This window comes from Rhinatrema bivittatum, chromosome 8 (genome assembly GCF_901001135.1).
Source record: "Rhinatrema bivittatum chromosome 8, aRhiBiv1.1, whole genome shotgun sequence".
NCBI classification, from domain to species: Eukaryota; Metazoa; Chordata; class Amphibia; order Gymnophiona; family Rhinatrematidae; genus Rhinatrema; species Rhinatrema bivittatum.
In genome coordinates this window covers 231,980,907-232,004,109 of record NC_042622.1, presented here as the reverse complement: position 1 = coordinate 232,004,109, position 23,203 = coordinate 231,980,907, and the positions used below count along the sequence as shown (strand labels likewise).

At 48.3% G+C, this 23,203-nt stretch overlaps 1 protein-coding gene across 5 annotated transcripts in view; it reads left to right on the top strand.

The window, feature by feature from the left end:
- Nucleotides 1-23,203, top strand: part of UNC13A (unc-13 homolog A) — a 219,887-nt gene that overhangs the window by 155,482 nt on the left and 41,202 nt on the right. For all 5 annotated transcript variants that reach the window (XM_029614005.1, XM_029614004.1, XM_029614006.1 and 2 more), the window contains 7 exons: nucleotides 9,335-9,431; nucleotides 11,658-11,801; nucleotides 11,952-12,029; nucleotides 12,316-12,393; nucleotides 12,770-12,858; nucleotides 13,203-13,355; nucleotides 14,019-14,142. In XM_029614005.1, coding sequence (XP_029469865.1) covers nucleotides 9,335-9,431; nucleotides 11,658-11,801; nucleotides 11,952-12,029; nucleotides 12,316-12,393; nucleotides 12,770-12,858; nucleotides 13,203-13,355; nucleotides 14,019-14,142 — 763 coding nt within the window. The remainder of the gene's footprint in view (nucleotides 1-9,334; nucleotides 9,432-11,657; nucleotides 11,802-11,951; nucleotides 12,030-12,315; nucleotides 12,394-12,769; nucleotides 12,859-13,202; nucleotides 13,356-14,018; nucleotides 14,143-23,203) is intronic.

Here is a 23,203-nt window from a genome sequence, read left to right as displayed (position 1 = left end):
ATAATTTTCTCAATAATTATTTAATTTGCAATCTCTTTCTCTTTGATATGCCCTTGAAGCGACCCCGCAGCAAGAGTGCCAGTACTCCATCGATGCTGGGGGTCTGCGACAATCTCCACCGGTCCTGATGCCAGTCACCGATCCATCTCAAGGTTCTGGCCTCTCCTCCTCCCTCCCAGTCAGTATTGGCATGGGGAATGTTCAAGGAGAGGAACTGGAGCACCGAGCCCAGATAGAAGTGGACCAGGTGCTGCAGGACTTTGGTCCTGTGGTACAGACGGCACCGGGTTCAATGCCGCCCATCCTCATACCGCTTCTGGAGATGCTCAGTGTGCTCATCGGTGCATTACTGACCCAGCTGGTGTCAGTTCCTAGGACCTAGCAGGGCACCGAGGCTTCCCCTTTCTGATACAGTGCTACTCACCAGATCCTCCAAGGAGGAAGCTCCACCAAGGCTGGTGGAGACACCAAGGCCTGCCACCCCTGCCAAGTTCTACTGCTGCCTGCACCTCTAGACGAAGGCCGAGCATCTAGGGACCCATCCCCTGTGGCTTTCAGTGAAAATTAGGAACCCTATGACCCCTGGGGGGATGACACTTCGGAGTCCTTCTCTGAAGACTCTGAGGATCTCCCTTCAGAACCATCTCCTCCAGAGGAGCAAAGGAAGTCTCCGCCTGAGGACTTAACCTTGTAGATTTTGTGAGGGATGATGGCAGAAGCCATCCCTTTTCAGTTATTGATGGAGGAGGATGCCGGGCACAAAATGGTTGAGATCCTCCAGTTCATGGAGCCTCCTAAGGAGATTTTGGAGGTCCTGGTACACAAGATCCTTAAGGAGTTGCTGTTGAGGATATGAGAACACCCCTCACAGTGCCTTCCATTAATAAGAAGGCAGACGGGGTCTACCTCATCCAGAAGGCTATGGATTTGATAAGCGTCAGCTGCCCCATCAGTCTGTGGTGGTAGAATCTGCCCTCGAGAGGGCCAAGTTCTGAGACTCATTCCTCAGCGCCCTTAGGAAGGACTTCAGAGTGATGGACGCTCTTGGGAGGAAGGTGTTTCAAGGTGCCATGCTCATTGCCCGCATTGCTGCCTACCAGCTCTATAAGAGCCAGTACTCATGGGACATCTGGAAGCAGGTGCAGGAGGTGGCTAAGCAGCTGCCTTAACAGCAGTAGGACACCCTCATTTTGCTGGTGCATAAGGGCCTGTGGCCCAATTTCGGGACCATCTAACAACTCTCCGCCAGTACTCCAGACCCGTCCTCTTCTTCTAGGAAGCCGGCGAGACTGAGGTCAAAGAAGTCTTTCCTTCTCCAAAGGAAGTGCTATCTTCAGCCCCATCACACCTGTCAACATCATCAGGGCTCCTGCAGCTGTACTAGGCAGCAGAGAGCCCTCAAGCCTCAGCTGGCTCCTCAGTCAAATCCGGGGACGGAGTTTTGACTGGGTCATAAGAAGCATACGCTAGTTGCCCATTCCCGGGTGATGGACCCTCCGGTTGGGGCAAGGCTACAGTTCTTTGCGAACCAGTGGCCCAGTATAATCTCAGACCAGTAGGTTGTGCCCATCGTCCTTTACGGGTATCAATTGAATCTATTGGGTGCCTCGCCAAATTGCCATCTATGCCCTTGTTGTGGGCCGGTAGCGCATCAGGAAGTACTACTAGCGGAGTTGTCCTCCCGCTTAACAACCAGAGCAGTCAAGCCCGTACCACCATGGCAAAGACAGCGGGGATTCTACTCCAGGTATTTCCTGAATCCAAAGAGAATGTCCCATCCTAGACCTAAGGGCCTTGAACAAGTTTCTTTTTTTGTAAATTGCATTTTTATTTTGAGAATCGTTCAAAACAATTACATCCTTGATCACAATTCTCAATCTTTACATATTTGAGATGTCATGCAAAAGTAACCAATACTAACAATATTGCCCCTCCAAGCCCCTAAGGCAATATACCGATTACAACTATTAGGACCTAATATACTTTACATATTCCTTTGTATTCTAATAATACTCTAAACAAATACAATATAGGCATGAGCGAAGATCGCAAACTGTACAATGTTATATACTTTAGATGTTCCAAATTTTCCATTTAATAAATGGGTCCCAAGCCTTGAAAATTTAGAGAGCTGATGATTCTCAGTCGCTGCTAGTTTATATAGAAAACATGTCTTCTCAAGTCTATCAATAACATTTATCATGGTTGGGATATCGTTTGATTTCCAATGCAGGGCAAGTTCACAACAAGCGGATAATATAATTCGATGAGCCAGAGACCAATCATGTACAGATATATTGAGAGGTAAATTCATTAGAACATGTATGGGGGTCAAAGGCAAGTGCTGTCTCATTACCTTATCTATAAAATTGATCACTGCCGCCCAAAACTGAGCTATTCTGGGGCACTCCCACCACAAGTGAAAAAGGGTACCCCTTCCCCCACATTGTTTCCAGCATAGATCTCCTTTACTGGAGTAAAGCTTATTCATTCGGACTGGCGTGAGGTGCCATCTCATTAATATCTTGTAGCTGTTTTCAGCCAGGGTTGCTGAGACTCAGCTCTGTTTCTTGAACAAGTTTCTAAGAAAAGAAAAGTTCAAGATGGTTTCCCTGAGCACCTTGTTCCCCTTTTGCAAAAAGGGGACTGGCTATGCTCCTTCGACCTAAAGGATGCATACACTCATATGAAGATCTTCTCCGGTCACTGGAAGTATCTCTGATTTGTGACAGAAAACCAGCACTTCCAATACCAGGTATTGCTGTTCAGCCCCACAGGCCTTCACAAAATGCCTGGCCGTTTTGGCATCGCACCTCCAAGAGCTGGGAGTGCATGTTTCCCCATATCAGGACAATTGGCTGATCAAGAGAATGTCTCAGGCAGGGGCCGTCAGGTCCATGCACTTGACCATTTGGGTGTTGGAGTCACTAGGGTTCATTCTCAATTACCCAAAGTCCCGTCTCAGCCCGTCAATTCAATTGGACTTCATAGGAGCCCTGCTAGACATGGCTCAGGCCAAGGCTTTCCTGCCTTGCCAGAAGGCCATCACCTTAATGACCATCGTGGCAGAGATCCAACAGAGCCAGCAGGTATCAGCCTGGCACATGTTGAGGCTATTGGGCCATATGGCCACAACCATCCATGCCACTCTCTTGGCACATTTACACATGCACAGAGCCCAATGGACCTTGAGGTTGCAGTAGTGCCAGAGCCTCCAGGATTGCATCTGAGTTACCCTGTCTCTCCAGGACTCATTGTCCTGGTGGCGGGTACTTTCAAATCTGGAACGGAGGATCTCTTTTCGAAGTCCCCCTACCCAAATTGTCCTAACCACGGATGCATCCACTCTGGGGTGGGAAGCTCATGTAGGTGGGCTTAGCACTCAGGGTCTCTGGTCTACTCAGGTATGCTCTTGTCAAATCAAATTCCTGGAGCTTTGGGCGATCAGGTACACGCTATGGGCTTTCAGAGATCGGTTGACCAACAAAGTTATCCTGATCTACACCGACAACCAGGTAGCCATGTGGTATGTCAACAAGCAGAGAGGCACACGATCGTACCTCCTGTGTCAGGAAGCGGTCCAGATCTGGTCATGGACCCTGTCCCACGGGATGGTGCTCAGGGCCATGTGCCTGGCTGGGACAGAGAACATGGTAGTGGACAGGCTGAATCGAGCCTTCCATTCCCTGAACAGGAGTTAGAAAATCAGGTATTCCACCTCTGGAGAAGCCCGGGGGTAAGATCTGTTCGCATCCCCCTGCACCAGGAAGGTGCCTCGGTTCAGCTCCCTCTACAGGTCAGACGGTAAACCAGCCTAGGACGCCCTGCCCATCATTGGGGCAAGAGTTTTCTTTATGCGTATCCTCTGATTCCCTTACTGGCAAATACTGTCTATGATCCTCACAGCCTAGATGTTGAAAGGTTATTTTGCAGCTGCTTGATGTTTCATCAGATGTGTCTCATGGCTTCTAGAAAGCCTTCCACTAGAAAGTCTTATGGACTGAAGTGGAGGAGGTTTTCCATGTGGTGTGAGCAGAAGGCCCCAGATCCATTTCCTGCCACCCACACAAAAACTGCTTGACTACCTCCTACACCTATTGGAGGCTGGCTTAAAGATCAACTCTGTTAGAGTTCATGTCGGTACAATTGGCACATACCACCAAGGTATAGATGATATGCCCATCTCTGTACAGTCTATAGTTGTACATTTCATGCAGGGCCTGCTTCAATTGAAGCCTCCCCTAAGGCCTTCTGCTGTGTCTTGGGGCCTCAACGTGGTGTTAGCTCAGCTGATGAAAGCTCCCTTTGAGCCACTGCACACCTGTGACCTGAAGTACCTGATTTGGAAGGTCATATTTTTGGTGGCGGTCACTTCAGTACACAGGGTCAGTGAGCTCCAAACAGTAACTTAACTACCTTATACTAAATTTTATCATGACATAGTGGTCTTGCCTGTGCACACTAAGTTCCTGCCTAAGGTGGTAACGGATTTCCATCTTAACCAGTCAATCGTCTTGCCAATATTCTTTCCCAGGCCCTATTTGCACCAGGATGAATGAGCACCGCACAGTTTAAACCGCAAGCGAGCTTTAGCCTTCTATCTGGAGTGGACAGAAGCCCATAGACAGTCCACCCAACTTTTTATATCTTTTGACAAGTATAGATTGAGAGTTGCCGTTGCCAAACAGACACTATCCAATTGGCTAGCAGATTGTATCTCCTTCTGTTATGCCCAGGCAGGACTGCATCTTGAGGGTCATGTCAAGGCTCATTCTGTCACAGCCATGGAAACATCAGTGGCCTTCTTGCAAGCAGTTCCCATTGAGAAGATCTGCAAGGCTGCAACGTGGAGTTCTCTCCACACATTCACATCTCATTACTGTCTGGATAGGGATGGCCGACATGACGGTAGGTTCGACCAGTCTATCCTTCGGAACCTGTTTGAGATGTAGAACCCAGTTCTCTCACCTAGGGCCCATTGTTTGGGTTCAGGCTGTTTGGTGTTTGCCCATTGGCACCTTGTTGGGTGGGTATCTGATCCCCTTTTGTGTTGGGGAGCAGCCTGTAGCTAGGAATTCACCCATGTGTGAGGACTACCATCCTGCTTGTCCTTGGAGAAATCAGAGTTGCTTACCTACAACAGGAGTTCTCTGAGGAGAGCAGGTTATTAGTTCTCACGAAATCTGCCCGCCACCCAGTGGAGTTGGGTTTCTCCTATTTTTTTATTTTAATCATAATTCTACATTACAAGACTGGAGAGGGACTCCGCATGGACGCGTGGTATAGGGCATGCTAGGCATGTTCAGTGTGCCTAGTCAAAGTTCTAGAAACTTTGACATACGTTTTCTGCATCAGAGCTCCATCTGTTGATGTCATCCATGTGTGAGGACTAACATCCTGCTATCCTTGGAGAACACCTGTTACAGGTAAGCAACTCTGCTTTCCTTCCCAAGACACCCCTCTGGGCTTTGCATCCTGTTTTCTCTACAGGGAGTGCAGAACTACAAGTCCCAGCATGCTTTGAGGAGAGATCCTGTTTCAATATTAATACTGAGGATAATTTTCAAAGACATTTACCTGAATAGATTGGTCTTGCTGAATGTTGTCTTCCTCAATGTGCCAAAAGTACATAGAGGCGCCTTGTACCAGATTTTAAAAGGTCAGGGGAATACACTGCACGCACACATTTTACTCCCGGATAGGTCACTCAGCGAGATAGGAGGTGCGAAGTACATGAATGACGTTTATACAGATAGGGGGTCAGTATTCAAAGCCATTTAGTCAGATAACTTAGAAGTTATCCAGCCAAACACCAACATTTTGAATACTGAAGCACTTTATCTGGCAAGATTTTTGCCAGGTCAGTCATCAACCGGCTAGCATCTAGCTGGATGAAAAAGAGGTGTTCCAGGGCGGGCCTAAGTTATCCGGCTAGCTTAGTCATATTTCAGCTGTATCTGGGTAAGTTAAGCTGTTTTACTTTAGGCCTGCCTCTGCCCAGGTCTAAAGCTATCCTGTCTTGTGTGGCCAGACAGCCTGAGACTTAGGGGTCGATTTTACAAGCAGCGCGCGCAGTTCCCGGCACACACACACGGGCGCACCGATTTTATAAGGCGTGTGCGCCGAGAACTGCGCGCGCTGCTTGTAAAATCGACTCCTAAGTCCCCCCCCCTCCCCCGCACGCGCATGTTTAGGCATCGCACGCGGGGGTGGGGGTGGGGGCGGGGAGGAATTTTCGCAAAATACGTGCGGCGTCACAATCGGGGCCTCCCCCAGTTCCCTCTCAGTCCGCTCCAATTAAGGAGCGGACTGGGAGGGAACTTCCTTAACCCCCCTACCTAACCTTCCTCCCTCTTCCCCTCTCCTCCCCACCCCCTAAACCTAACCTAACTATCCCCCAGTTTTTTATTTTAGTACTTACTGCTCCTCTGGAGCAGAATTAATCTCTGCGTGCAGGCCCACCCCTCCACCCCGCCCCGTTGGAGAGGCCCGGCACTTCGGCGTGTACCGGGGTTTACGGGCGAGTCCGGGTCCATTGTAAAATGCGCGAGGCCCGGCCACGCTCGTGAACTCCGAAATTTACCACGCGCAGCCCATTTCAAATGTACTTGTTAATCAGCTAATATTCAAGAGACTATAACAGGTTAAGTGGCACTGTTTTCTTAAAAAAAAAAAACCCAGTGTGCAGTGCGGGCTTGTGACCTGATTCCCACCCTCCCTCCCCAATATTTAACAAATGGCCCTGCCGGGCTAAGCAAACATCATACCCACCACTCCCCCCTACCCCAGTCCTACCCCTCCTACCACCCAACAGCTTGAGAAATGCAGCCCCCTTCAGTGTCCCTGTGGGGAGGGGGAGGGGAGTCGGTCGCACACCCACACACAGCACTTTATTATTTCTATAACAAAACAGTGATGTGCTAATTTAAAAAACAATGCTGTGAGAGAAATTCTCAGCATAAATATTCAGAACTACCCACAATTCAAATGGTCCCAGGCACTTTACCAATGCTTCCCTGCTGTGCAGAGAAATGTATTCACAGCGTCGCTAAATAATATATGAAAGAGCCTCGTATGCAAGGGATGCCGAACTTCTGCAGCACTTCTCAACAGCCCCAAATATTACAATCGCTGGTCTCATGTTTCATGTCCACCCATACCCAAGGATTCGTGTTAGTTTATGTTCCTAGCACTTAAAAAAAAAATATATATATATATATTGCACCTCTAAGAAATCTTCTTGTGCATCTTTAATATGTGCAACACCCAAATATTCTTATGTTGAAATTCTATATAATGCAAATAGAAATAAAAATACATCTCTTTAGAAAAAAAATGCAATAAATCAACAAAGATACAGCTGGGAAAACCCTGACGCAGCTAAGGATGGCCAGGAAGCATAAACCCAAGGATGATCTTATTGGGCCTGCTGTGAAGCAGTGAGCGCTGCACAAGCTGGGCATCCCTGGAGTAGGAGGCTTTTCTATATATTATTTAATGACTCCCTGAATAAATTTCTCTACACGGCAGTAAAACATCGGTAAAGTGTTCTGACCATTTGAATTCTGGTAATTTGGAATATTTATAACAAAACAGTGCCATTCTTTTGAATATAACTGATTAAGCCTCAAGTTATGCAGCCAGATAAGGCTCAGTAACGTTAAAACCTAACCTTATTCCGACATAGGTTTTGTCCTGGATGTTCAGCAAGAGGTTTATCCACTGAATATCCGTGCCCGGCTAAGTTTGAGAATTAGACGCAAGGTAGACAGGAACAAAAGTGCACCTGCCAGCAATTCAAAATCGCCCCCATTACTACTATCAGTACCCACCGACGATACAAACTCCACGTGGGAATTAAATCCCTGTGCATTTCTCCTGCCCCTTTGCAGCGCAGACAGAATCTTTTTTTTTTTTTTTTTGGACATTGCCCTTCCCACTTCCAGAAGCCACTTCGGGGGAGTGAAGACCTCGGCGTGAGATTTCTGCCTTCTGGGCTATTGGTTAGCTCTCAAGCAGACCGATGCAATAAAATGTGCGGTAGAGCCGGCGCTCCGTGTTGAGTGCCCGCTCTCCCGACGCGCGCCCAGGCCTCTCTCCTGGGTGCGTGATTTTGTATTCAAATTAGGGCCCGCGCTAATAAGGAGGCGCTAGGGACCCTAGCGCGTCCCTAGCGCCTCCTTATTAGCGGAAGTGGCGGCTGTCAGCGGGTCCGACAGCTGACGCTTATTTGACCGGCATCAGTTTTCGAACCCGCTGACAGCCATGGGTTTGGAAAATGGACACCGGCAAAATTGAACGTCTGTTTTACCCGCCAAGTGGTGGGCAGATTTTTTTTTTTTTTTTTTTTTGGTGCCTCCGACTTAATATCGCTATTATATTAAGTCGGAGGGTGTACAGACATGCAGTTTTTTCTGCTTTTCTGTACACTTTCCCGTTGCTGTCTATGATTAACGCCTACCTTTGGGCAGGCATTAATTTCTGAGAGTAAAATGTGCGGCTTTTACTTTCAATATTCTGGGGTAATAGCCAACAGGCTCATCAGCAATCATTTGCATGTGATGAGCGCTATTAGTTTCAGGGTGGTTGGCCGCGCGTTTTCCACGCGCTATTACAGTATAAGGGGTAATAATAGCGCGTCTAAAACGCACGGCCAAACGGGGGCTAAACAGTGCGCTCAGCCGAGCGCACCGTTCCGTATCGGCCTGAAGGAAAGGAACCGAACCTATGTCATGACAGAGACGAGGAGGAGCTGGGCCAGGAGATAAGCATCAGAATTAGGCCTCTGCCGAGCTTAGACTGTTCACTGTCCCTTGATGAATCAACAGTTTACAGGCAGCAAAGAAAAAAAAAAAAAAAGGGTAGAAGCTGGAGCGAGCTGGTGGGGATGGAAGGGCTATCAATAGCTATTAATTACTGATTAAATGCAAGGATGCAAGGGGAGCATTGATTCTTGCTCCTGCTAGTGAGCGTTTCCCGTGCGGAAGCCTGGGCTGGGTGACAGTAAAGGGATGCACAGCCGATCTGTGCCAGACTTCCTAACAGGAGGGGGGGGGCCCCCCTTCCTGAGAGCTCCGCTTCCCCCACCCTCCTCGACAGTCCCACGTTGGGTGAGATCGAGGTCTCGGCCACGAACGCACCCAACACAGATGAAAATCAAACCGCGTCGCCGCCTCCTCCTGCCACGCATTTGCCCCTGCCCTCTCCCTCCCCCCCATCTGTCTGATTTGCCTGTTTTCTATCTAATGAAGCAGGGAGAGTGGCTCTCGGCTGAGCTGGTGGCTGAGCGGTCAGAGACTGACTTTCTCTTCTCCTCACCTGGTTTGCCTTGCAGCTGGTTTGAGCCCTTTGTCATTCAGTGGCTGGATGAGAATGAGGAGGTGTCTCGGGATTTCCTGCACGGAGCTCTGGAACGAGACAAAAAGGATGGGGTAAAGTATCAGCGGAGAGCCGGATATGAATTTTTCTGCATTGCAATATATCAACAAGAACAAGAACAGCAAAAAGCCCGCAGGCAATTCAGGCTTGTTCGGTTCAGGGTTTCTCGACCTGCTGGCTCGGCGCAGTTCTCTCCGCCCTGTGGAGAGCCTGCTCGGCCTCTGTTATCTGCCTCCCCCGGTTTTAGCACTGCCTCTGTCCCAAACGCGTTTGAATTCGGCCCCGGGTTTGGGTGCCAGGACCTCTGCTGGTGACAATTCCAGGCACCGGGTGCCCCCTCAGCAAAGAAAGGTGCTGAATTTTGTCCGCAGTGTTGTTTCTGTGAAAGTGTGCGCGGGGAAGTGAGAGCGCGGGTATTTGTAACACAGTCCTTGAAAGAGGCATTCGCAGGGCGGGATTTTGAAAAAGCATAAGGTGTAAATGTTTGGCTTCGAAGGAGGGGGTAAACGAGCGCACGCTGGCTTCGACTTACAGCCATCAGAGCTGATTTATGTGCCCATCCCGCTTCAAAAATGTAGGCGGATGGGGGACTTCAGCGCTTCACAGAGACTGTTACAGAAGCACCCTGTGAGGATAACTTTCACATAGCTGCGTGAATGCACATGTACACGCACACGTAGGCCGGCTCGCACCCAGAGACGAGGCCGTTTTATAATTCATGTGTGCGTATGCGCATGCGACATAAAATAGGCTGAATGCGCATACGTATGTGTGCACTTTTACGTGGATGCGCGCATGTTCGTGCAAATGCCAGCTGTACCGCATAAGTGAGGGGATTTTATTAGGTGCACACGCCAATGCAATTACACCTTCCCCAGACCGTTCCCAGTTCGCCCAGGTAGAGGACAGGAAATCCCCCCTAGTTAATAAGCCTTCATTTTACCTTTTTAGCCCCAACCCTTAAAACCCTGGGAACTAACCTCGTTTTTTTTCTTGTTGTTTGTTTGTTTCATTACTTACACGCCATCCATAGCAGAAGTGAAGCTATGTGACAGGGGACCCCGGCGCGCGCTCTTGTGCATAAATACATACACACACGTTTCATGTTACAGACCTGGACCGCCCACGCCCCGCCCTGTTTTGCCTCTCCCATTTGGGCGGGTACCGGGAGATAGGCGCGTACTTGGGCGCCTCTTAAAATCCACGCTGCGCGCGCCGGCCCAAGATACTCGCGTATCTCCCGGCTTTGGTGCATGTGGGGCTTTTAAAATCCGCCTTTGTGTGAGTGTGTGCGCTTTGATCACTGTTATAGATTGTGAGAGGGAGGTGCCCCTTTCAAGCTGGAAAACACGCCGAAAGTGCTGGGGGTTTCTCAGACCTTCCCCTGAGCATTCTGGGAGATTCCCAGTGAGGAAAGCAACGCTGCACTTTGGTACCTTGAGAAAGGAGTAGAACTAGGGTAGGCGCTAACTGTAGAGCTTATTATCATTGTAATGTTTTATTTTATTGTAAATGATATTACGTTAAGTTAATTTCATTTTTTTTTTTTATGTGAGGTGGAAATGTCAATTGAATTTGAGAGGTGTAAGTAAAGCAATAAAGAAATAATTTAAAACAAGCTAAGGACCCCTTTTCAGACCTGTGAAAGGGGATAGTGCTGGAAGGATTAAAGGTCTGAGTGGTACCTAAAAGCTGAACTTGTTACTGCAGGAAAAGAAATGTAATGTTGGTTGGCTAGTATGCACACAGGATGTATTTTGCATAACACATTGCTTTAAGATATCTTTGTTTTGTCAGTGGAAAAAAGGTTCTGGCGCTGTGGAGGTCATGCTATGAGAGTTGAAAAGGATAGATGCAGGAATATTTCGCAGAACGAGTGGAGGAATCGGAGGGCAAAAATGATACTGGAATTCAAAACCACACACAGGATTCTCACGAGTAGGGAGGTGATGGTAATGCTGGACAAAAAGTTGTGTAGTGTAGGCGGCTGGACAGGTCTGGAAGTGTGCTCGCCTGCCGTGGGTCGTTGTTTGAGTGGCACTAAATAAGGACGGTTTGGTGTCCAGCATCTAGAATTTATGAGCTAGGTGTTGTCATGAAAGTTGCATCTGTGCACTCCAAGAAGGTGGAACAGTTCTGTTGTGCACGTGTGCTGAGCAGCAGAGCCTGGCCCGAGGTGGAGGCTCATCTCCGACGAGGAGGATGTCCAAGATTTGTGGATTGGTGGAATATAAATTGCTTAAATGAATAAATGAGTCTGTTTTCTCTGTGCCTTTCAGTTCCAGCAAACCTCCGAGCATGCTCTGTTCTCCTGCTCTGTGGTCGACGTCTTCTCCCAGCTGAATCAGAGCTTTGAGATCATCAAGAAGCTGGAATGTCCAGATCCTCAGATTGTCGGTCACTACATGCGCAGGTTCGCCAAGGTAACATGACTGGCCCTGCCGGGCCCCCCTCCCTTTTCCTCGCAGTTGCCTTGAGAGTGAGTGAGTGGGTCGCTGCTGTTGACTCTGTAGCTCTGTTGTTTTGTATCTGACCTCTCTCTCTCTCTCTCTCTGGTGCGACTCTGTTTCCAGACCATAAGCAACGTGCTGCTGCAATATGCGGAGATCATTTTCAAGGATTTTGCCTCGTACTGCTCCAAGGAAAAAGTGGTAATATATGGCTGCACTTTGTTTTCCAAATCGGGCATTTGCAGCCAGCTTACTGCAGAAGCAGAGGTTTTATAGATCTTCAGGAGGCAATCATGGTTTACAGTCTCCCAGCGGCTGTAAAGTCTGTAGATCTAACAGTAGATCTAACACATACTCACCCATACACACACACACACACACACACACACACACACACACACACCCTTCCTGTACTCTGACTGCATGATGAAATGGGTTGGCTTGCTTGTCCTGCGATAACTGACCCATCCGCCTTGTTCTTTTGCAGCCCTGTATTCTAATGAATAATATTCAGCAGCTTCGGGTCCAGCTGGAGAAGATGTTTGAAGCCATGGGAGGGAAAGAGGTTGGTAACCTCATCCGTCTGTGGTCCTCGTTGGTCACTGCACTCGTAGCCCAGTAATTAAAACAATCGAACGAAGAGGAGAGCCGCTCCTGGAATGGCATTTCTTGAGGGTGGCAGCGTGTAATTGGTGATCCTCTGTGCTGGGGTGAAGAGAGGTGCTTGAGAGTTGTCCTACCTCTCCCACGGGCGGACAGTGCATGAGCTTTAATCGCTGTCATGCAGCACTGTGTTTCTTGGAAATGAGTTTCCCAGTTATCAACAGGTTTACCCCCTGGTGTCCCCATGTTGTGTCCGTTCCTTATCAAGGATTGTGTTTCGTCCAGGTGAAAGGTGCCTGGTGTTTTCTGACCACTTTTCTTTACTTCTAATATCTCAGCTGGATCCAGAAGCCAGTGACATCCTGAAGGAGCTGCAGGTGAAACTCAACAATGTTCTGGATGAACTGAGCGGGATCTTTGCTACAAGGTGGGTGAGAGAGCAGTGAGGTCGAGGAAGGGGCAAAGTTGTTGTTTAGACGCTTAGGACAATGATAGCAGTGGCTGCAGAGAGGCCGGGTGAGGGGAAACAAGGGGGAAGTGGGATGCACGGAGTATGAAGAAGGAAAGGGCCCAGGAGAGAAGAATTTTATAAGGGAGACGGGAGCCGAAGGTGAAGAACCACTACTTAAAAAAAAAAAAAATAGGGGCTGTTTGTGAGAATGCAAAACTGTTTGTGTGGGATGGTATCCGGGTGAAGAGGAAGAGCTTCTTTGGGGCTTTGCTGTCCTATCTTTTGATGTGTCGGTCTCGGACATGTGTGTGTGTGTACAGTTTCCGGCCTCACATTGAGGAGTGCGTAAAGCAGATGGGGGACATCCTGAGCCAGGTGAAGGGAACAGGTAGCGTTCCTGCCAGCACGTGCAGCAGCGTGGCCCAAGATGCCGACAACGTCCTTCAACCCATAATGGACCTTCTGGACAGCAAGTAAGAATACGTGTGGTGTGGCAGAGAAAGAGATGGGAGAGTGACAAACCCAGGGGAAGTACATGAGAAGGAAATTGGGAAGAAATGCTTGTAAAACTATTTTCAGTTTTATTTAAGCTGTGGAGTCAGGGCCAGGATTTGAAATAAACCAGCCACTGGGTGGCATTCATAGGCCAGAATGTGATGGTCTTTGGGCCTGTGCCCAGTGCTGCCCTGGAGTTGGAGCTGACAGACGGGTGTCGCCTGCTTCCACTGCTGTAGAACAGGAGCAGAAAATGTTTGCCAGTGACATTTGCTCCGGCGGCAGACCCAAGCTGCCAACGGACGTTCAGTGCATGTCCTTTTAAGGAGAGATGAAGCAGGGGTAGCTTTCCATCTCACACGTCAATGTATGTGTATTCTGGGTTTATTCATAGCAGAAAAAGATCAGCAAGTAGTAGAAAGCATTGATTTGGGCTTCAGAACTCTAGGACCCAGCTAGCCTTTCCTAAGATTAAACGTTTATCCCAGAGCATTGTTCTCTATATATGATCCAATTTATTTGGGACTATATTTCCACGCATTCAGGGAACCCTTTCCCATGGAGTGGATGGAAGAGGGCCTGGGAAACTGGGATTAAATTTGGAGTCTCTAATTGCGTTCATGTTGTCTGTCCATGATCAGCCTAACTCTGTTTGCCAAGATATGTGAGAAAACTGTGTTGAAGCGGGTGCTGAAGGAGCTCTGGAAACTGGTCATGAACACGATGGAGAAGACCATTGTCCTTCCCCCACTTACCGACCAAACGGTGAGTCATAAAGGGTTAGAAACTGACATGTTGTCTCCGAGAGCAATTCCTTATTGAAACCTCTAAGGCAGGATATAAAAAGCACCTCGCCGAAGGCCAGAACATAAGACCCTCATAAAGTTAGTTTTAAGAGAGAAATATCCAGATACTGGACCTCTTCAGACAGTGCATTGCCCATCCTGGTTTTAGCATCCCATAATGTTTATTTAGCCAAATCCGGTAAGGTTGCATCCTCTCTGGCTCAGGCATCTCCATTTCAGGTACGAGCGTCTCAGCAAAGCTAGAGTTCAAAAGTAAGAACCAAGCCTACTTAATCCAAACTAGATTTTTCCAGTCTTACACCCCCTAGTCTCCCCTGTGCAAAATCAGACCTGCTTGTGAGATAAACCAGTGTCTTCCAAAATGCAATTAAGACATCTGTTTATCTTATAAAACCCAAGTCAAGCTGGTTAATTCATCTTTACAACCCAGAAAGTGATGGTCTTCACATTTCCAGATTCTTTTATTGGAAAGTGAATTTATATGTAGGGCCAATTCCTAGCTGTTAACATTGATTGAACAGTCACTTTGTACTAGTGGTGATATGGGCCCCTCTCAGTGCTGAGATGCTGAAAGTCGAGGTGTTTGATGTCTCCTCACATCATCCATGAGAGCTGGAGAAGCTGTTGCTTGCCCTTTCAGCAGAAAGCAGGTGATCTTGTGGGGATATTTTGGTGAAGGTCAAGCTGTATAGACATATCCTATTATTTTTTTTATGAGAGGAAGAGGCTCAAGAGACTACCTATTGTAGATTTATATGACTGGAAAAGGGGTGATTCAAGAACATAAGCTGATGATTTGGAGAATGGAGCTGAAAAATCAAGACTGGATCAGCAAGTTCTGAAGAGGCCGGAGATCTGAGGTCACTCTCAGTAGAGATCAGCATTGAGAGACCAGTTGCATAGTTCTGTCCTCTTTAACTGCATGTTTCCAAGGCTTTTCTGCAGTGGTCCTCATGAGTTCTGAGTTCTTTGACCGGGATGTGGGCAGAAGAGTAGACTACATTTCTGTTTTGTTGATAATGAAGCTATAAACTCCTTGACCTTCTCAAATCTCCCTTCTCTTCTGCCCCCACTTGGTGCACTCACACTCACACTCACACACACACATGCACGCACGCCAAGTGGACTGGGAATACTGGTCAGTAAACAAGCTGTTACTTCACTGTTCTGCTTAGGCAATCGGCTGTGATAGAATTAGCTTTGCACGTCTGACTACTTAACTGCTTGGTTTGACATTTCTTATGGCTGCTTTGGTCACTAGATATATATTTCACTATATGTTCACGTGGTCTTCCTTCAGTGATGCTACTGGAATATCCAGAGGCACTTGAGTTGTTGCCAAATGCTCCAGAGATTAAGGAGTTTATTCCTAAATAACAGCAGCAGTACTATGTGGGGAAAGAAAATGATATTTCTTGGGTGATGCTGATATGTATGGAGCAAGCAAAATATTTCTAAGCATTGAGGGTAATCTTCAAAAGGTCTTCTGCAGGTAAAACAGTGTTTTACGCACAGAAATGGTCTTTGACAAAATTGTCCGCCCAATAGGTGGTGGACTTCTGCACATATGCCCTGTTTACGCATACGTTTACCTGGACCCGCGTGCAGGCGTGGAATTGGGGAGAGGGTTGGATTCAATCATATGCATTGAACACTTGGTGCGGGTTGGATTTGATGGGATAATTTTCAAAGTGGGCTTCTGCACGCAAGACCTCCGAAAATATGTGCAGTTTAGGATATGTGGGGTGTATTAAAATTATCATCATTGTTGCTTGGGCTGATTTTTCACATTCCGGTCTTTCTTTCTTCTCTTGATGTGACAGACAAAGGTCCCATCTAATTATATCCTTCGCCCTTACATCAAAACATAAAAATTGATTCCTAGATTCAGCCTGACTTCTGATGGTTTCTGAAAACCAAAACTGATGACACAGGAAATGTGCACATGCCATGAATATTGACTCAACTGTCTAAAGAAATGATTTGACTTTTGGCGTCTGGCTGCAGCATAGACAACTGATTTGATTTTTGTTGTCAGCTACTCATGTATGGGCTAATGTTAATTTAGTGGATTAATGATACAAAGGTATTGTGTGTTGCTGCTGTGCAGTGGGCTTGATTGATAGAGTTGGGCTGATCAACAATTTGGATTGGGTGAGTTGATTTTACAGTGACCTGACTGCTGGAGTTTGACTGCTGGTGTAAATTAGGTGGAGTGGTGATGTTTTGCTGATTGATGTGTGTTAGATGAACTGACGGTGTTGAGTTGATAGATGTTGTGTGCTGGATAGGCTGACCGAGAGAAGTTTGAGCTGGGGTAAGTCATTGAGTGATAAAAGCCAACATGTAAAGTTGTTTTATTTTTAATAGAAGCTACCTGGTAGGTAAATAACTAGCAAGTTGAAAAACAGTACCATTTGATATGTAGTGGGTTGATAATCAATTAGTTAATGTTGAACGGTAGGCTGAAGGAAAGCCATGTGTTGCTATAAAAAGTTGGTTGGCGCTACCATGTGTTAATCCGTGGGTTCATACGATGGTTGGTTGAGGCTGCTGGGGTTCATGATGTGTCGTGATGGGTTTTTTTTTCAATTGTTTTGCTCTCCAACAACGGCAGATGATAGTAAGTAAGCTCTCTGTCTGTCTGTCTGTCTGCTCTGTTTGGATTCCAGTCAGCCAATCCTTGTTATGTGTGGCTGCACACCATCCCCGTGGCTGTTGTTTTTTTCCACCACCCCCCTCCCCAGTTTTTCTCCCACCTTCTTTCTCCTTGTTCTTGCTCTCTTCCCTCCTGTTGCTTAAGCTGATTTGATGCCAGCTTATGAAAGTCTTCGCAAACAGTTTTTCTCCTGCTACTGGTGCCCAGATTGTATCCTGTGTTTGGGGCCGTCATGCGGCACTGTACAAACTTGGAGCGGCACAATCGTACAGAGCCAGCATTCCTTCCTCGGGTCCCCTTCCTTCCTTCCCGCCTCTCCCCGGATGTTTTAGGAAATACAGAGAAAGACAAAGAGAGAAGGACATATGAAATACCTCTTAGAATTCCTCTCAAGATCCTGAGAGATGTGATGTAAAGTTGATCTGAGCCTCAATGTGCCCTCCGTGTGTGGAAATTGATGAATTCATGTCACACAGGCTTCCCAGTTGAAGGTGGCAGTTCCCTTTTTTTTTTTTTTTTTTAATGTTCTGTTTCTACATGCTTTGCTGCTTTGAATCACATGAAGTACCATAATTATGCCTCTACCCCTTCCATGTGAAGAGTCACTTTGTAAACAGTACGTCTTTGGGTTACAGAGAATGATTTCCAGGTCATATTTTCTTGAGTGCAAGGGAAAAGCCACTGCTCGTTGCCGGCATTAGTAGCTTGGGATCTACTTAATGTTTGGGAACTTGCTAGGTACTTGTGACTTGGCTTTGCCACTGTTGGAGACAGGATACTGGGCTTGATGGACCCTTGGTCTGACCCAGTATGGCAATTTCTTATGTTCTGATGATGGTTTATTCACCATAACATGTGCTCGCCAGCCAACATCATCATTGGGATTTGAACTTTTTTGTTTATTTTTTTTAAGTTGCTGAATTCACAGAACTAAATTTAGAGGACAGTTTTCAGAAGGCCGTGGTTAGCCAACCAGGGATTTAGCCAACTCAGTTCATAGGGGTTGAAAAATTGCCCCCCCCCACTTAGCGACTAAAAAGTAGGTGAGGGTTTCTCAGCAAGCATTCCTGGGAGGCCTGCTTAGGTCAGGGGGGAGAGCTGTGTGTGAATGGATGGTCCCTTAAAAATGGATTATAAGACATTTTAAATACAGTTTCAGATCTACAGGTGCAGTTCCCTCCACTCACCCCGCCACCTCCAACCCCACCCAGTTCTGTTGGTCCCCAGAAATAGGAGGGGCAAGAAGCAGGCAGACACATGTGTAGCTGTGTAAGTGATTTCCCACAGAGAAGCTCCCTCGATGGTTAACAAACGCTTATATGGGTACAAAAGTGCCTTTCCCCCCCCCCCCTTCCCCCCAACAGCCTGCTGATAGTTTAAGGGGCCTACATTCACCAATTCACCTAAGTTTTTTGGTCTCTTTTTTTTTTGACTGAAGAAAGAAGCCAAGTGTGTTAACTTTCAGCTGTTAACAGCCCATGTAAATGATGGCCAAATGAGTTTTGCATTAAATTTACAAGTGTTAGTTAGCCCTTATCACAAAAATGTGATTACCTCTCCAGGAGGTGTGGGTACGTTTTTGTATTAATCGGTCTAGCGAGCTATTTGGCATAGTTTTGCATCTTGTTACATTAGCATAGGTTTTTGCGTTAAAATTCAGGCGAGCTAAATTCACGCACATTAAAAGTGCTGTTAACCTGCATAAACAAGATTACACAAGTGAACAGCGCTTTTAACAGGTGCTAATGCTTGCAAGAGGATTTGCATAATTTAGTACACTCCCCCCCCCCCCCCCCCCCCAAGACTATAACTTTCAGAGCCCCATATGATTAGCTAGGAAAATTAATTTTGTCGTCTTAACTTCTGCTTCTCCTGGTTAAACTGCGAGTTCTGTGTGCATGGCCTCTTTCTCAGCGAAGTTTTGTCAAGGGGAGGGCAAGTTCACATTTCTGTCTCACCAATCAGAGAGATGCGCTATAAGATAGAGGCCGCTCTTGAGTCAAAGCTTGTCTCCCTGGTATGAGTCTTAGCATGACGCGCCTGCATCCTGTATGCCCTTGAATCCTTTTTCTGTTTTGTTTTTATCTGCACTGTGTTGGAGAGGTGGGCTGTGCATTGGAACCGTGTTGGCCTTCTGTTTATCACCATGAAATAAGTACTTTCCATTGACCTGCTTGACCTAAGAGGGGGATGGGGGCCTTATGCCCCACCTCTCAGTTCATTTGGTTGGTGGGTGGCCAATTTAAAGCAAAGAAGGCTTTCATCCAAGGGTTGCTATTTCGACAGCTCTGTATAAACAAGAGTTGAGACAAAACGACATTATTTTAACCTAACAATGATTTAGCACCCCAATGATTTGTCCTGGTGAGACTGGGGAGGAAACTTTAGAAATAGAAAAAGAGAACCACATGGAGCATCATGGTTAGGTTTCATAGGTGTAAACAACTCCCTGAATGCCAGCAGAAAGCCCGTCCCGCCCTTTAAATAAGCAAATTAATAAAACGGGAGCCAAATCAATTCACGAGGTAATGAGCTATTCCCTGTACATACCCGGATCAGTCCAGACAGTGGGTTGAGCCTCCTGTCCAGCAGATGGAGACAGAGAAAAACTGAAAGGGTATCCTATATCAGAACAGTGCTCACCCTGCAACCCTCAGTATTTCTCTCTCTCCAGCAGATGCAGACGGTTGAACCTGCGGTTCCCTCTTCTTACCTATATTCCTCTTGTCTTCTCTTCTTGCGAGGTTTTCTCCTCCTTGCCTCTCTTTGCACAGGATCAAGCAAATATTCAACATTAAAAAAAAAAAAGGTGTTTAAATTCCACAGGAGACAGTTCTGTCTCCTAGCTCTTATAGGGTCCTATGGGGGATTTTTCCCCTTGAATGTTCAGCCTAGGACCCCTTATCTCCAGTGACCTTTTGTTTTCCCTGCCTAGGGTTGATACTGGTGGTCCAGTCACTCCCCCTTTTGTTTGCCCAGGTGACCCCCGGAGATGTGGCATGCCTTGGGTCCCGTTGCAGAGATGAGTTAATGCCTCTGCCCTGGTAAAACAAAAAAAAAACAACTTAATACCAGATAAAAAAAAAGGGCAGTTTACCGCATTCTTTTGCTCGCAGGCAGGGAAAGGAGCAGAGCGGGCCTGTTTTCGCCAGCTTCCGATCGCAGGCACAGGCAGGCACAGCTGATTTGTTCTCCTCCGCGGCAGCCGTTTTTTCCTTTGCGATGCCGCGTTCAGCTTTGTGCATAGCCTGCGGGGAGCCTGCTTCGAGGCTCTCCCGCGAAGGGCTGTGCTTTGTATGTTTGCCTGGAGGGGAGGGACCCTCCGTGGCGGCGGTAAAATTGACAGCCCGAGGTCGGGCCAATAAACGTGTGGCCAGGCCGGTTCCCTCACAGAAAACTGCGGGAACGGCGGCCATTTTGTGCCCAGAGCTCGTTGCCGATTCGGAGCCTCAGGGGGGAGGGGAGCCGGATTTGTCTCATTCGCCGCCCGATTTAAGCCGTTGGGGCAGCCCCCAACCCCTCCCACGGGATCCCTCCCCCCTCCATTGCCCGGCAAAGCACATCACCATTTCTCCACGGAGTTTGTGCTGTTACTACATAGGTCCTATCTGGCAAGCTTGTAGGAACAGGAGGACCCTTCTCCGGGCCCCCCCCGGCTAAGACCCCCTCGAATAGCCATCGGACAGGGCTCTGGTGCCCCAGACTCTCAGGGTACCACTAGGGTCAGGACCGTGCCAGGCGTGCCGGACCCACCTGACCCTCCTCAGCCCTCTCCTCTGCCAGATCTGGATTAGGACCCGGATTTGGCGTTCTCAAATCCGCCCGTTGAAGGAAGACGACCCACGGGTTTTGAGATTATTTAAACGTGAGGAGTTTGACCCGCTTATTCCCTTTGTGCTGGATGAACTTGGGATTGAGGCCCTTCCGGAAGAATCCGCCAGTGCCTCCACTTCACGCACAGTGGACCTGGTTCTAGCGGGGCTGAGGGCTCCGCCACGTACTTTCCCGTTCCATCCTATGCTCATTCAACTCCTGCTTCGGGAATGGGAGTCCCCGAGTCTTGTCTCTGGGTGGGAAGGGCAATGGATAAGCTTTATCCCCTGCCAGATCAATCTCTTGAAATGCTTAAGGTCCCCAAAGTAGATGCCTCGGTGTCCGCAGTCACCAAACACAACGGCGTTAAAGGATCTTCTGGATCACAATGGCATTAAAGGATCTTCTGGATCGCAAGTTGGAGCTGCATCTCATGAGGATCTTTGAAGTGCTACCCTTAGGAGTCCGGGAGACAGTCTGTAGCAGTCTCATGCAGCGGGCAAGCCTCAGGTGGGTTCAACAGTTACTCAGCACCCAGGACCTCCCATCTGGAGAGGCGGAACAGGCAGAACGGCTGGAAGGCACAATTGAGTATGGGACTGATGCCCTCTATGATCTCCTCCAGGTGCAGGCCGGGGTCATGGTCTCCACGGTGTCGGCCAGACGCCTTCTTTGGCTGCGGAATTGGGCGGCAGACTCCTCCTCTAAATCTCAGCTGGGCACCTTCCCTTTTAAGGGCAAGTTGCTCTTTGGTGAGGATCTGGAGCAGCTTATTAAATCTTTGGGCGACAACAAGGTTCATAAGCTGCCTGAGGACCGCCCCAAACAATCCAGGTCATTTTTTCCTTTGCGCTCTCGCTTCAGGGGGCAGCGCCAGTACAACAAGCTGCGGGGGTCTTTTCAGCGAAATACCTCCACCAGATTGCATGCATGGTCTTATTCCTTTTGGGAATGTCGGCCATTTCGTGGGATCCGCCACGAAGTCCTCACAGTGAGATGTGGCCGGCCCATTCCTCCATTCCTGCCTTAGGTGGACGTCTGTCCATTTTTCTTGAGGAATGGGCCAAGATTACAATGGATCAGTGGTTCCTCGACATGATCGAAGGAGGTTGTGCATTAGAATTTGCTCGGGACCTCCCGACCGCTACTTAAACTCTCTCTGCGGAAGCGTTCAGTGGTGTGCCAGACTCTTGACCGGCTCCTGGAGCTCGGGGCCATAGTCCCAGTTTCCCTACAGGAACAGGGGTCCGGCCATTATTCCATCTACTTCATCGTCCCCAAAAAGGATGGCTCTTTTCGACCAATCCTGGTCCTCAAGAGATTAAACAAGGCCCTCAAGGTTCCCCATTTTCAGATGGAGACCCTAAGGGCGGTCATAGCGGTGGTTTGCACAGGCGAGTTTCTTGCCTCCCTCGACCTCACAGAGGCCTACCTTCACATCCTGATTCGCAGGGAGCACCAGAGGTATCTACGCTTCAACATCCTGGGCCGGCACTACCAGTTTCAAGTGCTCCCATTCGGGCTCGCCACTGCTCCTTGCACATTCACCAAGGTAATGGTGGTGGTGGCAGCCTTCCTTTGCCGGGAGGGAGTCTTAGTCCATCCCTATCTGGATGACTGGCTCATTCGTGCGAAGTCGGAGAAGCTCTGTGCGACAGCGGTCAACAGGGTCTTGTCGGTACTCACCTTCCTCGGGTGGATAGTCAAATTCTCCAAGAGCAACCTCAAGCCCTCCCAGGTTCTGGAATTTTTGGGAGCTCGCTTCGACACTTGTGTGTCCAAGGTTTTGCTGCCCAAGGCCCGGGCCCTCAAGCTTATGAATCAAGTACAACATCTCTTATCTCCCTCTGTGCCCACGGCTTGGGACTACCTCCAAGTTCTGGGTTTTATGGCTTCAACTATCGATTTGGTTCCCTGGGCATTTGTGCATATGCGCCCTTTACAGAAAGCTTTGCTAGCCTGATGGAAGCTGGTCTTGGAAGAGTTTCAGGCGCCTTTACCAGTCCCCGAATCTACCATCGCCAGCATGCAGTGGTGGCTCTCGCTCACTCACCTATTGAAGGGCATGCCTCTGGAAACACCCCAGTGGATTATTGTAACGACGAATGCCAGTCTCTCAGGCTTGGGAGGGGTGTGTCAGAATCAATCGACCCAGGGATGATGGTCCACAGTCCAATCCAAGTGGCACATCAATCGCCTGGAGGCCCAAGCTGTCCAGCTGGCACTCAAGGCCTTCCTCTCCTTGATCCGTCGCAGAGCGGTGAGAGTCCTCTCCGACAATGCCATCACAGTAGCTTACATCAATCGCTAGGGGGGCACCAGGAGTCGCCTGGTGGCCCTGGAAGTCGGCAAACTGCTCTCCTGGGCAGAGCGCCATTTGGAGCAACTGGCGGCCTCCCACATTGCGGGGAAGGAGAATGTTCAAGCCAACTTCCTAGTCGCCAGCATCTCGACTCCGGAGAGTGGGAGTTGTCCGAAGAGGCGATGGATCTAATCGTACGCAATTAGGGAGCTCCCCACTTGGATCTGATGGCCACCTTGAAGAATT